Here is a 16,105-nt window from a genome sequence, read left to right as displayed (position 1 = left end):
TATATAAAACTCCAGCTACTCGTTTTTTAAATTTATTTTTTGTTATCAAAGACAATGTCCAGAAACATACAGTACTAAAGAATCTGTTCATGGCATTGTTTACAAAAGTTCCTAACAGACAGTGAATATTTTATTGTTTGGATGTATCCTTTATTATTGATGAGGTGAACTAATCAATGGAATTGTTTCTTTTAAAAGAATCTTGTAAAGAAAAAAGATCTAGTCTGATTTTTGAATCTGTTGATTGGAGCAAGTTCGCCACTCGTGACAAGACCAGTTAAAGATCAACTCTTGCCTATCAGTGGAACTGGGCATGGCTCTTCTGAAAAGGTCACAGATCTTTCAAATATAGGCACCATGTTGTAAATTCCGCACATACAAAATATGTTCATGTCACTCAAATTACACAATATGGCAGTGTTATAAGTGAGTATTATAGTCAATTAATGGCAAAGAGGAGAGCACAAAGCTCACACATGACTAATGACAGGGACAAATTTTGAAAGAGACAAATAGTATAAAATAACAGTTTTCCTGGGAGGATGTGTGCACGCGCATGTGTGAGGGTGCATATAACAAAAAAAAAAAGTTCAACACAAAGTTCAAATAATGACCTGTCCATTTGCTCCAAGCTTCTTATTCAGTCTGAATGCTGAAGGCTTTCATTTTAACTACATGTTAAAATGCGAATTCAAATCCCATATAAGCCTTCTATATGTTGGTTGGTTCGAACCGATTAGAATTGAGAGTGACAACCCTCCTTTTGTTCTATTTGTCAGCCTCTGGGTATGTAGGGTACTTGACTGTCTCGATTTTCTCCTTTACTTTGTAAGATGGGTATAGGCCTGTTCTCCCTAATTTCCTATTGATGCCTTTAGAGTAACCATCCCAGTGGTTTCCAGCCACACCAATTATATCTTCAGGTTCCATGGGGATTTCATCAGCAGTTCGTGGATGATGGGCATAAATGGCAATCTGGTTGTGTGCATTCTGTCCTCCAAAATAGTAGATATCATCCAAAGAGTGGAAATATGCTGAAGCATCTGGATGCAAAGTCTGCATGATTTCATAGGCAACTCGACAAACCTTGGAAAAGAAAACAGAAAAGAAGCCATGAGTGCAGTATGTCCCTAACTCAACACAACAGTCAACAACATACACCCCACAGCTACATTGCACACAAAAGAAGTTCAAGCACTGGAATTTCCAGCTTAAACTCTCAAGTTCTTTAAATGGCATATTTGAAAAATACTGTACGCTTGCCAACAAATATCACGTAACTCTGCTGTCAGAATTCTTAACATCACATTTGGGAAAAAAAGAAAATGAAAACTTTGCACTTTTCAATAAAGAGGTGAAAGCTGAAAAAAATCAAGGATTTATAAAAAAAATCACAGTTTAGGTTTGTCTTTTTTTTCTTGTAACAATACTTTGAAATAAAGCAACAAGTAAAATGTGTCATCTCTCTACACAGAAAATCTTGGAAATCAGTTTTCCCCTCCACCACAGGATTTAGAGCTTTTACTCAAACAAAACATTAATCAAAGGCTTTACTTATCCACTGTCAATATCATGGACCACTCTCAGTTAGGTTTCAAGTCAGGTCCTGGAATAGAGTCAGCATACCACTGTTTCATCTCAGCAACATATTTTTATATGAGGTAAAGGAGACAGAACTAGGTGTCATTTGCATGCTACTAGCATGTAGAACATCGTATCTCACAAACCTCCCCAATGGTTCATGCAGAAGTTAAAAAAGATAGGAAAGAAAATCAAGCTTTGTGGGGTGCCAGAGATGAATGCTCTGGAGGTGAAGGAATGTGGTGAAGGCATTAGTGATTGCAAGAGAGGATTAGAAGCATTTGAGTACTTTTCCATTATTCCTTACTATGTCACTGAGATGAAACAGTGGTATTCAGTGATATCAAAAGCCACAGACAGTCCCAGGAGCGTAGGCATGGACATTCTCCGTGGACAGGACAGGTGTCATCCACCAGCACCACCAATGCTGACTCTATTCCAAGACCTGACTTGAAATCTAACTGAGAGGAATTCTTGAACCCCACTAAGTTGTTGTGGGATACTCCAGCATTTATTTCAGCAACTTCAGAAAGAGTTGAGTGAAAGTATCAGGTCCTCCCCTTAGGGATTTGAATATTTCTATTCACATCCATCACCCCCCTTCATCTTGTTGTCACTGCAGTGAATGAACAATCCAAACAAGTGTACACATCTGTCCCTTGAGATAAAGATAAAAGAAGTAGATCTCTTTGGGTGGAAAGTACATGCTATGGCTTGGCTTAAAGTTAGAATCACAAACTACTTAGCCATGGTGACCAAATATAATTATATTCAGTGGGACAAAGAAGAGTTATTTTCTAACAAGGTACCCCCTGACTTAAGAGGAGTTTAAATCAATTTGGTCAGAGGATCATCTCACCATCAGAACCTGTCTTCAAGCTACTTTACACTCTGCAGACCCAGGGGCTAGATCAATGGCTACTGCTATTGCCAGGAGGAAAGACCCCAGGTTATCTGCCTCAGGATTCCCTGCAGAAGTACAGAATGTGGTACAGGATTTACTGTTTGATAGACAAGAGCTATTTAATCCAAAAATGGATTACACACTGCACTTTTTAAGAGAGTCTCAGACCATGCTTAGATCTTTGGGAATTCATACATCCAATTTTAAAATAAAAAAGCATAAACCTCAGTATAGCTCTCAACAGAGCTCTCAATCATCTATGCCCTTGTACAACCAAATCAGTGTAGGAAGGGACAAAGGTTCCTAAAGTGGAAAGCGATTTCTTCATTGGCTTCTCAACTATCTCACTCACAGAAACAACAAATTTGATGCTTTGGTCAAGGATACTGAACCAACCTATGTGGATCTGTATACCTTCCTTTCTCCCCACCCCACTTTCTGCCTCTCTTTTTTCAGGAATGCCTTGACCAAAATAACATCAGACCGCTGGATCTTGCAGATCTCTCAGCTGCATTTTGGGATTTTATGAAATGCCTATCAGTGGTAATTGCTCATTTACATCAGCAAGGTATTTATGTGTATCCATACCTTGATGATTAGTTAATCCAAGGGTAATCAGTCCAGCAGGTCTCCAAACTCAGTGAGATTGATTCTGTGCCAGTTCTCAGACTTAGGACTAAAAATTAACCTAAAGAAATCTCATCTATTGCCGTACCAACCCTAGACTCCTAGACTCCAGGTGACGCCAACTTCAACTCTCCTAGACTCCAAGTGATGCCTTTTGCCAGATTGAGGCTGAGATTTCTTAATTCTTGGATCAGACCAGTTTATCATCCAATCACTTACAGAATGAACTGGCAAGTCACGATCCCTCAGTAGAATCTCTTGTCCCTCTGTTGGTGGTTAGAGACAGACATCGTTTGTAGATATATCTCCCACCCAGACATTAGTCACCAGATGGATCCACAAGCTGCTGCAGTGTGCATCTGGGTCAATTCCAGATGCATGACATATCGAACTTTGCAGATCGATCAGCTCATATAAATGTGTTGAAGCTCAGAGTGATTTGCTTCACTTGAAAATCATTCCTATCACTGTTGAGAAACCAAGCTGTGCAGATTTTGACAACTCCACAGCTGGGGAGGAGCAAAATCAGACTCCTTTGTCAAGAAGCCGTTCTGCTCTGGGAATGATGCATCAATCATTGCATAGATCTCATAGTGATACATCTCCCAGGGGAATAAAATGGTCTGGCAGATTAACGAAGCAGGAAAAGCTGATCCACTCACAAATGGTCTCTAAAGGAGTCAGTGGTGAAACATCTTCCAAACATGGGGTTTTCCAAAAACAGATCTCAAAAAACACCCTCTGTTTTGCTCTTGAGGGGGTCAGAGTAAGGGTGCTCTAGCAGATGAATTTCTAATCTCCTAGTCACATCACCTGGGCTATGCATTTTCTGTTTTTCCTTTAATTCTCAGGGTTCTAAGTAACATGAAGCAGGACAGGACTCAGATGATCCTTGTGGCCCCAGCATGGCCTTGTCAGTTTTGGTATCTCTCCAATCATCAGTTCATAGCTCTCCCATTTCTACTGGACTTAATGACTCCAGATTCGGGAAACAGAGTCCAGCTGGACCAAATGTCTCTTCACCTCACAGCCAGGAGACTCTCTGGTTAACATTATTCAATGTTCCAATGAAGTCCAGACTAGGAAAATGTATTTGGAAATGTTTTTTCCTATGAATGCAGTCAAAACAATCTGATCCTCTTTGGGGATCTACTCCATTAATCCTGGACTATCTTCTATTGCTAAAACACTCAAGACTTTCATTGAACTCGATCAAAGTTCACCTGGCAGCCTTTTATCCTCCTATTCAAGGTTCTTTGGTGTTTTCTCATACAACTGATGAGAAATCAAAAGATTTCTTATGGGCTTATTGCACATGTATCCACCAGTAATACAAATACAATTTTCTTGGGTCTTAAACTTAGTCCCTCCTTCATTTATGGAGCTCTCATTTGAGCCTCTGACATCTTGCTCCCTCCATCATTTATCAAGCAAAGTGGCATTTCTGGTGGCAATCATTTCTGCGCATAAAGTGAGTGAGATCTAGGCGCTCATGTCTAACCCATCATATACAATATTCCATGCAGATAGGGTAATTATACAACCTCACCCTAGATTTATCCCTAAAATTGTCTTGCTCTTTCATATTAATCAAATACACACATACCTATATTTATTTCCAGGCCTTGCTCATCCCCAGATGAGGCAAAGTTACATACCCTAGATGTCAGAAGAGCCCTGTTGTACTATCTTAGCAGAAAAAGATCATTCAGAAAATCTCCTAGACTCTTCATAGCATATGGGAATGCATCAAAATGTAGACCAATCTCCTCTAAGATATTATCCAAATGGATCATGTATCAAGATTTCTTACATCATCGATAAATTACAGCTACCAAGTAGGGTGATTGCTCATTCTACCAGAGCCCAAGCTATCTTAGCAGCCTCCTTCAGCAGAGTTGCAATCATTTAAATTTGTAGAACAGCAATGTGGTCCTCAGTTCACACATTTACCAACCATTACTCTCAAGCATCAGCATCTAGAGCAGATGCTCAACCATTTTATATGAAAGTCTGCTCCCTTTATAAATGAATTAAATGTTTTTGATATTTCCAGCATGCTAGCAATTGTAAAATCAGTAGCCCTACAGTGTAGACTGGAAGAATCAATTTGCTGAAAAAGACTGATAATGTCTTCTTGCAAAACCTCATGCTTGACAGTGAAAGTTGACACATTTGCTGCAGTATGAAACTGCCATTTAAACAAATATTGAAATAAATGGCCATACCATTTTGTCAGTTATGCCACCTTAATAGCAGAAGCAAACCTTTCCACCCCTAAGGAAATGTTAAATACACAACAGATGAAGTGAATATATGTAATGGGAAGCTTTGAATTCCATCCCACAGCTTTTTATGTTATGTGCAACTCATCTATCCATCTCTATCTGTTAAATTATATCTGTTCATTCATTTTGGAAAACAACCCATTTTATGGCTATTGTTTCATAGAAATATTCTGTACCAGCATAATATTTACATATTACAGAATGCTTACTGATTGGAGCATTTAGCAGGGAGCACATGGCACTGAGATTTGCACTGTTTACCTGTGGACCTCTGCGTAGCATTTAAGATGTTTGTCATGACCTATAATGCTCAGAAGGACCTAGGACCCGTCTAACTGAGGATTGCCTCTCCCTCCAAGACATACTGCCACAGCTGTAGTCAGTGGAGACACTCAAGCTGGATCACCCTTTTTATAAAAAAGAGAGAGCGCTGCTGACAGGATATTCTTGGTTGGGGCTCTGAGAGTTCCTCCTGCCTTGGTCTGAAATAGCCTGAATTTGATGACTTTCAGAATAGGCTGAAAAAAACATTTGTTTGACTGGATTTTGGGGGAGGTTTGAGGGCATAATTTGGGGGGAAGGAATGAGGTATAATTTGGGGATGAGAGGCTTTTCTGTATTTAGTTATTGTCTGCTGGCTCTGATAAATTGTTTTCTGTATTTAGTTATTGTCTGCTGGCTCTGACAAATTGTTACCTCCATTTCATTATTTCTGTCAGAGTTAATTTATTTTTATATTAGTATTTATATTGATATTGGGTTATTGTATGTTTAATTATTGTTAGGGTGCAGAAGGTAATCTGTATTTTGAAGTTGTGCAGGATATTTGCCTCCTAAAGTGATTTCAGCACTCATTAGTATTATGCCTGTGTATCAATGTAACAACAAAATCATGTTGGCCTATTCTGCCAATATCCACAACTGAATTCTCTCTGATCAGTACTGCCATTTAAGAGCATAAGTGACAGCAGTAGGACCTTTGTCTGATTTTAATTACACCTTTTAGCTTTTTCACAGATATCCATCTGCCTGAACTGATGTCTTTTGGATCAGATGGAGCATCATGCCAGTGAGAACACACTGCTTTTACTATACTATTTGTGTTTTAAAATCCTTAAGAATTTATCATGATCCATGAAATTATATTTACATATAATAGAACAGAAAATACCACAATAACTATTGTATCATTCATATTCCCACTGGACTGAACTGCTTCGTAAAGCTACTCAAGAAAACAAGCCTATAGCATGTAATTATTCGCACAACAAATCTGAGTGGATTACAATGGATACAATGTAAATTTACTGTACTGCTTCTGGCCTCGTGGAAATGTAATTGACCCTGAAGAGGAATTTCATTTCTTCCTTTCCCCTCCTCTGAATCCTATGAAGTAATCAACTGAGGCCAAAGGCTGAGGTGTTTAAACCTCTCAATATCAGCGCACTGAAGTGCAGAAAAGGATAGATTTGGGTTATCTACTGACTGTATGCAAAATCATAGAGTATTATACAAGCCTAATTACCTTCTGCTTCTTTTAAATGCCCTAAGCCAAGTGCATTAAACAACTACAATGGCTGACTTCAGTGGAGGAGGTGTAATCAACCAGTGCTAGCAAATAGTTCAATATACAGATAATCTTATATGGAATCTTTTAATTCTTTCATGAAATTTTCACTACAAAACACTGAGAACATGGTACTACAGATGTACTAGCTAGCATTAAGTAAAAAACACTCAGACTTTTAAAAGAATTGACTGATGTAATGTATATTTAGCTGTTACATTGCAGTTTACCTGTGACGAAAACGTACAGACCAGGAAGTCTGCCTGAGACAGAAAGTGGATATCCAGAATAACACCCCGCAGTGAGTTTTCAGTGTATCGATTATGAAGTCCAGCTGACCAAGATATGGAGTTATCACTGATAAATTCATAATTTGGATATCTGGAAAAAATATAATCTACAGTTAATATCAAAGCCTTAAAATTAAAATTTTACAAACCGGAAGCACCAACTTAATTGTAAGAGCAAGCAGTTTTAAGTCACAATTCTCTTTTACAGAGAATTTACCATTGCCTTTTTGACCACTCTAGGATTTTAGCCCTCTGTCCTCCCCTTTACCACCTCGCAAGGCCTCCTTCCCCCCTGCTCCCCACCACCACCAAAAACCCTTCACCAAGCAGAGTTTTGACCCTGTAAAGAGAGAAGGGCCAGAGACTCCATGTGGTCGACTAGGGACTTTGTTATGTCTACTGATTTTATGTGGAACGCACTCATACTATACGAATGGGCACCAGGATGAAACCCTAAGATAGGTAGATAGTATGGCACTGTGTTTTGATTTTAGTATACTTTTAGCCATATTTACTACCATTCTTTCTTGGAGGCTTTTAATTTGAGCATTCCATATGGAAATCAATTACTGGTGATAGGGTCTGACAAATAAACAAATAAGCAGAAACTGAAAAAAATCAATTTCACTTTATAACAAAGTGATTTAAATTACAGCACTGTTCAACTATAGTTACAGTGTAATTATGAAGCATACCCCTGCCAATTATTGGATTTAACCTGCCAATTATTGGATTTTTTTAACTAAGTGCATTTATCAAAATGTATAACTTTATAGTAATTACAGGGTAATGTGTTAAGTATGATACTAATGGAGTAAATAGTGAGTCATTCAATCATATAGTTAACAGTCTAGTTATATGAATTAATGGTACCTACAGTATCAAGAGTTCATAATTTAGAGCAGCCCCTAACACTGGGGCCAGAGCAGCTGCTGGTCCAGAATCAAGGTGCTATAACTGGCTTTCTTAGTACCTTCCCTTCTCCTGTGCTAAGCATAGCTCAGAGTAAGAGAGATTAGCTCCAAGTGCTTGGACAATGACTGAAGTTAGAATCTTCAAACACACTTTGTTTTATATATCAGGGGACACTTAAATATCAAGCCCTATTTGGTGGGAATATGCAGAATTTAAACCCTCACAACGTAAGAACTACTAGAGCAATTTTCTTCAAAGGTGAAACAGGTCATACACAAGGAGGCTTTTCTCTCCAAAATTAACTAGCTGTGGCCATTGAGACAGGGAAAATCCTTTGTCTAATGTCAACAGCTGATATTGCACAAAACAAGAGTTTTATTTGCTCTTAAATACGTTGTTTGAAGCATCTGGCTTTGGGGGAGATTTAATTAGAATTTTGTGTCTTGAAGGAAACATTTGTTTCAACATAAAAATGAATATATTCATGGAAAACACTCCAGAGTTAATGACTCAGTTTTAAAGATAGACTTGGTTATACATAGAATGTGGAAACAGAGGTTAGATGAAAAAAGGAAGAAACTCTCAATTTTGAGAAGATGCTGCTGCTGCTCCTGAAGAGAAATAGACAAGGCCACGTATGACAGGAAATAGGGGTCATATCTATGTCAGAGAGAGAGAGAGAGAGGAGCTGTAACTAGCACTATTTTTCTTCTTGTCTTCCCCATTGTGTCCAACAGCTTCTGCCAATGTTGCACTACTGCTCAAAATACAGTAGATGATAATACTAGGGCTGTCGATTAATTGCAGTTAACGCACACGATTAACTAAAAAAATGAATCATGATTTAAAAAATTAATCATGATTAATCATACTGTTAATAGAATACCAATTGAAATTTATTAAATATTTTGGATGTTTTTCTACTTTTCATATATATTGTATTCTGTGTTGTAATTGAAATCAAAGTGTATATTGTTTATTATAAATATTTGCAGAGTAAAAACGATAAACAAAAGAAATAGTATTTTTCAATTCACCTCATACTAGTACTGTAGTGCAATCGCTTTACTGTGAAACGGCAACTTACAAATAGAGATTTGTTTTTGAGTGCAGTTATGTAGCAAAAAAAAACAAACAAAAAAACCCAGAACCTATGTAAAACTTCAGAGCCTACTCGTTCCTACTTCTTGTTCAGCCAATCGCTAAGACAAACAAGTTTGTTTATATTTACAGGAAGTAATGCTTCCTTCTTCTTATTTACAATGCCACCTGAAGAGAGAACAGGCATTTGCATGGCACTTTTGTAGCCAGCATTGTAAGGTATTTACTTGCCAGATATGCTAAACATTTGTATGCCTCTTCATGCTTCGGCCACTGTTCCAGAGGACATGCTTCCCTGCTGATGATGCTCATTAAAAGAATGTGTTGATTAAAACTGTGACTGAACTCCTTGGGGGAGAATTGTATGTCCCCTGTTGTTTTACCCGCATTCTGCCATATATTTCATGTTATAGCAGTCTCAGATGATGACCCAGCACATGTTGTTCATTTTAAGAACACTTTCACTACAGATCTGACAAAACGCAAAAAAGGTACCAATGTGAGATTTCTAAAGATAGCTACAGCACTCGACCCAAGGCTTAAGAATCTGAAGTGCCTTCCAAAATCTCAGAGGGACGAGGTGTGGAGCATGCTTTCAGAAGTCTTAAAAAAGCAACACTCTGATGCGGAAACTACAGAACCCGAACCACCGAAAAAGAAATCAACTTTCTGCTGGTGGCATCTGACTCAGATAATGAAAATGAACATGCGTCGGTATGCACTGCTTTGGATTGTTATTGAGCAGAACCCGTCGTCAGTATGGACGCATGTCCCCTGGAATGGTGGTTGAAGCATGAAGGGACATATAAATCCTCAGTGCATCTGGCATGTAAATATCTTGCAACGCCGGCTACAACAGTGTCATGCAAACGCCTGTTCTCACTTTCAGGTGACACTGTAAACAAGAAGTGGACAGCATTATCTCCTGCAAATGTAAACGAACTTGTTTGTCTGAGCGATAGGCTGAACAAGGAGGAGGACTGAGTGGACTTGCAGGCTCTAAAATTGTACATTGTTTTATTTTTGAATGCAGGGTTGTTTGTGCATAATTCTATATTTGTATGTTCAACTTTCATGATAAAGAGATTGCACGACAGTACTTGTATTGAGTGAATTGAAAAATACTATTTCTTTAGTTTTTTTACAGTGCAAATACTTGTAATCAAAAATAAATATAAAGTGAGCACTGTACACTTTGTAGTTTGTGTTGTAATTGAAATCAATATATCTGAAAATGTAGAAAACATCAAAAATATTTAAATAAATGGCATTCTATTATTGTTTAACAGTGCGATTAATCCCGCAATTAATCGCGATTAAATTTTTTAATTGCTTGACAGCCCTAGATAATACTATTATTGTTTAAAATATATTTTATTTGTTTTGCTAATGTGAGTTTAGCTTGTCAGCATGCTTTTATACAGAAAAAGTGTAAAAACAGCAAGAGCAATACTTTTGAATTTTATTTGTCAGAAAAAAAAAAGAATACAATTTCTCTGTAATCGGAACTTTTTTGACCTATATAGTACATCAACAGACTTTTGTGGAACTTATAAAAAGCCAAATCTCACAAAATCACTTTCAGAATCCAGATAACTGTCATTATCAATCCCTTCTTATACAGCATAACAAGGGCATCTTGCAAAAGGAATGTGTAAATTTGAATATCCTGCAGTTGAACATACATTCTGTGTGATCTGTTACTATGATATTATGGGGATAACATGATGATACTGACACACCCCATTACAAGTTCTTGTCACCAGAAGCACTAAGAGCAGGTGACTTTCCTCAACCTATTCTAGAACAAAGTCTACATACCATATAGAGTCAAAACCTCACCTCATTTCCTGGGATTTTGCTTTAGTTACAAACAAAACTAACAATAACTTAAAAGTTCAGCTCAAGTCTTCTCCCCAAGGTTCTTACTTTAGTACTGCTTAGGCCATATTCTAGATTCTCTCTCTCTCTCTCTATAGAGCCAGCTCACTTTTGTCAGCATAAGGTAACCTGCCACCTACTTCAGAGATTCAGAAGCCGTTTACTCTTTCACAGCAGGATCAACACTTTTTAAGAAGGTGGGTTCAAGTGGAAGAGATTCCAAATAACTTGTTGATTTTCAAAGGAACACTTGTGAATTTCTGTAAATGCTCCCAGAAATCCTACAGTGTTCAACCCCACCACAGTAAACTCTGTGTACCACAGAGAATTGTGACTTAAAACAGAAAGATCGCATTTCATACTTTAAATCTATTTCAATTTCTTGTTAACTTGAGCTTCACTGCACACAGTGGAATCTTCTAGCCCCTTGTAATTACATAAGTCTATTCAGAAGAGAACCTCTCATTTTTTCCTGTCTCCATTTGTTCAGGAATCCCAGGTTTCTAGATGTTTCCGAATCTGGGCAACCTCCATTTCATGAATTTGATTTCGAATCACCTTATAGTATTCTGTCAGCTCTTCAATTCAATCTGGCTAGTTAAAAGCATCAGAATATAATACAGGATTCCTTAGGGTCTCTGTCTTTCTGAAGAAATTATCAACCACTCCTCTTCACTGTAAAGCCGAAGGACCAGATTGTGATAATCAAGCAAAATAATTAAAACTGGCATCTCAAAGCTTTCTTCATATTGGATTATCTGTATGCATTATTTCTTCCCCACTCATAGTTATCAGTTTCTGGTAGTTCATTTAAGCTTCATTATAAATCTCCTCACACTGCATTCAGAAACAGAGGGTTTTATTTGCTTTTTGGGGAGGGGATACTTTTTAAAATGTTATCTTCCTTCAGAGACCATTGACCTTGGATGAGACTGAAACTACAGCACAGTTGAGGGACTAATTCAAGCTTCAGTGTGTTGGAACAGAGTGGTTTAATGGATTTAGAAGTTACTAATGCTGATGTTTTTGCAAGACAAACTACAGCCATTACATGGCAAAAAAAAATGTTTTAATTTAATGTAGTGGGAGTAAGGAAACAACAGTGAAGTGCTCTGGAAAATCTCCAGATGTGCTGGGAAAATTAAAATTGAAAAGGAGAGAGACAGTTTGTGCAATGCAACGGAAGTTGAAAGTTTAAAAAAAGCATAATGTGCTCAAGATTGTATTTATTTTTAAATATTTTCCTCTTTTTCTGCTTTATAATACTAAAAATATAAATTATTTTTAAATGGCCGAAGAGATTATGCTCAATTTACAAAGTCTTACCGATGAGCTGAGGCCAAACATGGAAAGATTCAGCCACAACCAAAAAATTTCTGAGAAAATGATCAACAAATTACAAGAAGGGCTATAGTGAAAGTTGAATTGTAATCTCAACTGTATAAATTAAACCACAGATACTATGTTGAAATACCTACATTAAGAATTGTACCCACAAAGGTCAGGAATTGTAGAACTCTTCCTAACTGACCCGAACATTTCCATTGCACATCTATATAATGCAAATATAATTAATCTTACTTGGATTTTGCCTCTTGTAGTAGCGAAGGGTCATCGGTAGCCAAATAAACCCGTTTTTTGTCTATATGCATTCTGCGGGCAAGAAGCTGGAAACGTTCTTCAACATGTACCATGTACTCTTCAATGGGATGAAATGCTGCCTCTGTTCCCACTTTGTCTGTCCTTCGGACGTGAACACTGAAAAGAAAGGCAGACACTTGGGATTCAACTTGTAAATCTTTTATATTTTTTATAATAGACAGTTTGGCAATTGAAATTTAGATTTTATCTTAGAATAAACATTTTTGCCCCATTATGGTACTCAGATGAGCCTTAAAATGAACCACTAAATAAAATGAAAAAGGATTAAAAATCAATAGTGTCTACAGACAAATATTCACCAAATGTGAAATACTAATTGCAAAGTCTGAAATATGCCAGGAACCACAGGACATACTAGATTTGTTATGTAACACCATGGGAAGTAACTACCATCCTGCCCTTAAAAACAGAATATAATTATTATTTTTGGAGGCGAAATGCTAATATGCTCCATATCTGTCACTGTGGAATCTTAGAGCTACAGTTCTGCAAACCTCTCCAAGTCTCTGCTACTGAGTAAGCTGAGGCTGACCTTCCTTTGATCTTTTCTACATACATACACCTAGCAGGTTTTATTTAGTTGCCACAGTGTACAATTTAAATTTCTTCAGGAAAACTATATATGAGCTGTCAGGACTAACAGTATTACATTTTCTCTGGTCTCAAAAGGAAGTGCATTTTTAAGATATGCTTGTCCCCTCCTACCTTTTACTAAGTCAAAACACTGCCAAGTAATTCCAATTTTCTGTATAGTGCTCCAAGCATTTCTCTTTTGGGTTTTAAATGGAACCTTATTTGTCCTCATCAGAACTGCATCAATTGTAACACCTTTTAGGATTTGTCAGATACTTCCATTAAAAATCTATGGACATTATATTCCAAACAAGTGATCTATCCCATGACAAATAAATGGCTTCAGATACTATTCAGGAATTCAAGGAGATTAAAACCAACAGGCGTGGCATGAAAAGGTACATTCATTGCCCTCATATGGACTAGTTAGTTTACTCCACAACAGACAATATTTTCTTTCCTTGCTCAATATTTTAAAATATCATGTTTTTACAGGTTTCCTGGCAGCTGGCTATGCAGTCTGCATGTCCAGTCTGATGGGAAAATCTAGAGGGAGCAATGCAGGGGCAAGGAGAAATTTCAGCTATTAGCATAGGTGTAACAGAGCATGCTTGTCCTTTAAGGTCAGGTGCAGCCTATCACACCTGTAACAGGGCCATAACGCTTTGAAAGCAGATATTCTGGTACTTCTAGTCTCCAGGAAGTCTGCTGAAACCAAAGCCTCCTCGGAGATGATGCAGGTTATAAAAGTCAAGCTATGGTATCAATGGGAGAAAGACATGGAGCCTCTCTACTGGAAGACCTGAAGGAAAACAGGTGTGGTTTTTAGGTCTCTCTTGGCAAGGGCCCAGGGAAGATTCTATGATTCTATTCTATGAAGGAGCTTGAGTGGACGTTGGGCCAGAAGCCACTGAGCAGGCCAGGGTTTGCCTTCAACTGGTGAGGACCCCTAGAGCCAAGAGGAGCAAAGAAGACTATTCAGAACCTATTGAGAAGGTTGTAAAGGACATCTGTAGTCAAGGGGTAGAAGCAATGTTGTGAACCCTGATAAAAGAGAGGAAAAAAGTATTTGCAGGCCCTAGCAGAAGGGCTTTGGACACCTAAGTAGAGACACAGATGGGAAGATTATAGGAATATAGATTTATTGTAAATTATTGGCATATAATTTGTATATTAATAAACCAGACCAGAGAATTGGAGATATTATCTTTAAATTCTATTTGTATGAGATGTGATCACCAGAGGCATTGAAGCGGTTAGGAGAGAACTGATGCTCAGCTGTGCACCTAACAACATAGAAGTAAGCAACTGTAATACAGTGTAAAATGATTGATATAAGATTTCTAAATATGTGGAGTCTGGTTTTGTATCTATCATATTTTGGAAATTTATTTATAGCTAACATTTATGATGTGCAATAAACATTTATGATGTACAATTTCTTGGCAAACACCAAAATAAAATTCCTACCCAATAACTGGATGTTTGAAACCAAGTTTCCTTGTTGCTTCTTCGATTTCCTTTTCTAGCCATGGCTGTGGGCGAATCAAATATTTGACAAACTGCGAGACCCACCACACCGCAGGATCCCCATGGACACGAATTAGTCTATCAGCCAGGTCTTCTGGGACAGCCAATGGCAAATAAGGTGGTCGTGGGTGTAGGCTGTCAACGATGGGAAGTTCCACCACCTGAACATTCTTATCATTTGCTTCACCTGTACCAGAATACAAATAGGATGAACCAAGAGTTTCAGTTCAATAACAATCTACATATGAGATATACGAGAATATGTAACATTCCAGATGGATTACCAGAACAGCATTTTCAACTTGTTAACAATGAGGCTAATGAACCCCCTTTCTATTTTTGTTGAATCTTTATTTATAATAATGGATTAATATTATGCCATTTTTTGTGCTTCTAACAACCTATGCCACCAGAATGTCTCTTCATTGTTATTAGGCTGATTATATATACAATAGACCAGAGGTTCTCAAACTGTGGTCCTTGGACCACCAGTGGTCAGCGAGCTCCATTCAGGTGGTCTGCGGATAGTTCCCTCTGAGGTGCATGCCTGGGCAGCCACACACAAGAGAATAAAGGGCCACCCTAATTAGTGGAGCCGTGCAGGTGTGGCTCCACTAATTAGGTGCCTGGACCCTGGAGAAGACACATATGTAAGGTGAGGTGGTGGCCTTGGGGGAGTAGGGTGTAGGTGGGAGGGGGAAGTGGGGTGAGAAGAGGGGATGGGGGGAATTTGGGATGTGCAGGGCTGTGGCAGCCAGAGAAAGAGGTGACTTTCCTCAGCTCCAGGACTGTGGCTGCCGGGGAGAGATGGCCCTCTTTCCCAGCCCCAGCTCGGGGGCTGCAGCGGCGGGGAGAGGCACATCCATCGCATTGGAAAGGTAAGACTACTGATATTAAAATATGAGTTGTGCGCTTTTTTTGTAGAACAAAAAATGTTAATCATTAAGGTTTTTTTTTATATGGTGCTTTTATCCAAAGCGCTTTACAATAGTTAGCTAACGATACAAACAACATTTGGAAAGATCATTAAGTGGTCTGCTGAGACCCTCAGCAATTTTCAAGTGGTCCGTGGGAAAAAAAAGTTTGAGAACCACTGCAAGAGACCAACAAACCCTCTAAAATATCACTATTGTGCTTCTCGGTCTACTTGGACATTCCTTGCAATTCCGAATGATCAGAATGAAGT

The 16,105-nt window shown here is 38.2% G+C and overlaps 1 protein-coding gene across 4 annotated transcripts in view; it reads right to left on the bottom strand.

Moving 5' to 3' along the window:
* Positions 1 to 71: 71 nt before the first annotated feature.
* FUT8 (fucosyltransferase 8) overlaps positions 72 to 16,105 on the bottom strand; it is a 285,280-nt gene continuing 269,246 nt past the window's right edge. For 2 of the 4 annotated variants that reach the window (XM_074957028.1, XM_074957029.1), the window contains 4 exons: positions 14,860 to 15,106; positions 12,736 to 12,912; positions 7,198 to 7,348; positions 72 to 1,086 (listed from right to left, as the gene is read on the bottom strand). In XM_074957028.1, coding sequence (XP_074813129.1) covers positions 769 to 1,086; positions 7,198 to 7,348; positions 12,736 to 12,912; positions 14,860 to 15,106 — 893 coding nt within the window. In that variant the 3' untranslated portion in view covers positions 72 to 768. The remainder of the gene's footprint in view (positions 1,087 to 7,197; positions 7,349 to 12,735; positions 12,913 to 14,859; positions 15,107 to 16,105) is intronic. The other 2 variants (XM_074957027.1, XM_074957030.1) reach the window with 2 other exon arrangements.

The sequence above is a fragment of the Natator depressus genome, chromosome 6 (assembly GCF_965152275.1).
Source record: "Natator depressus isolate rNatDep1 chromosome 6, rNatDep2.hap1, whole genome shotgun sequence".
NCBI lineage: Eukaryota > Metazoa > Chordata > Testudines > Cheloniidae > Natator > Natator depressus.
The sequence above is the reverse complement of the archived record's forward strand: the minus strand, read 5'-3'. Positions and strand labels throughout refer to the sequence as shown.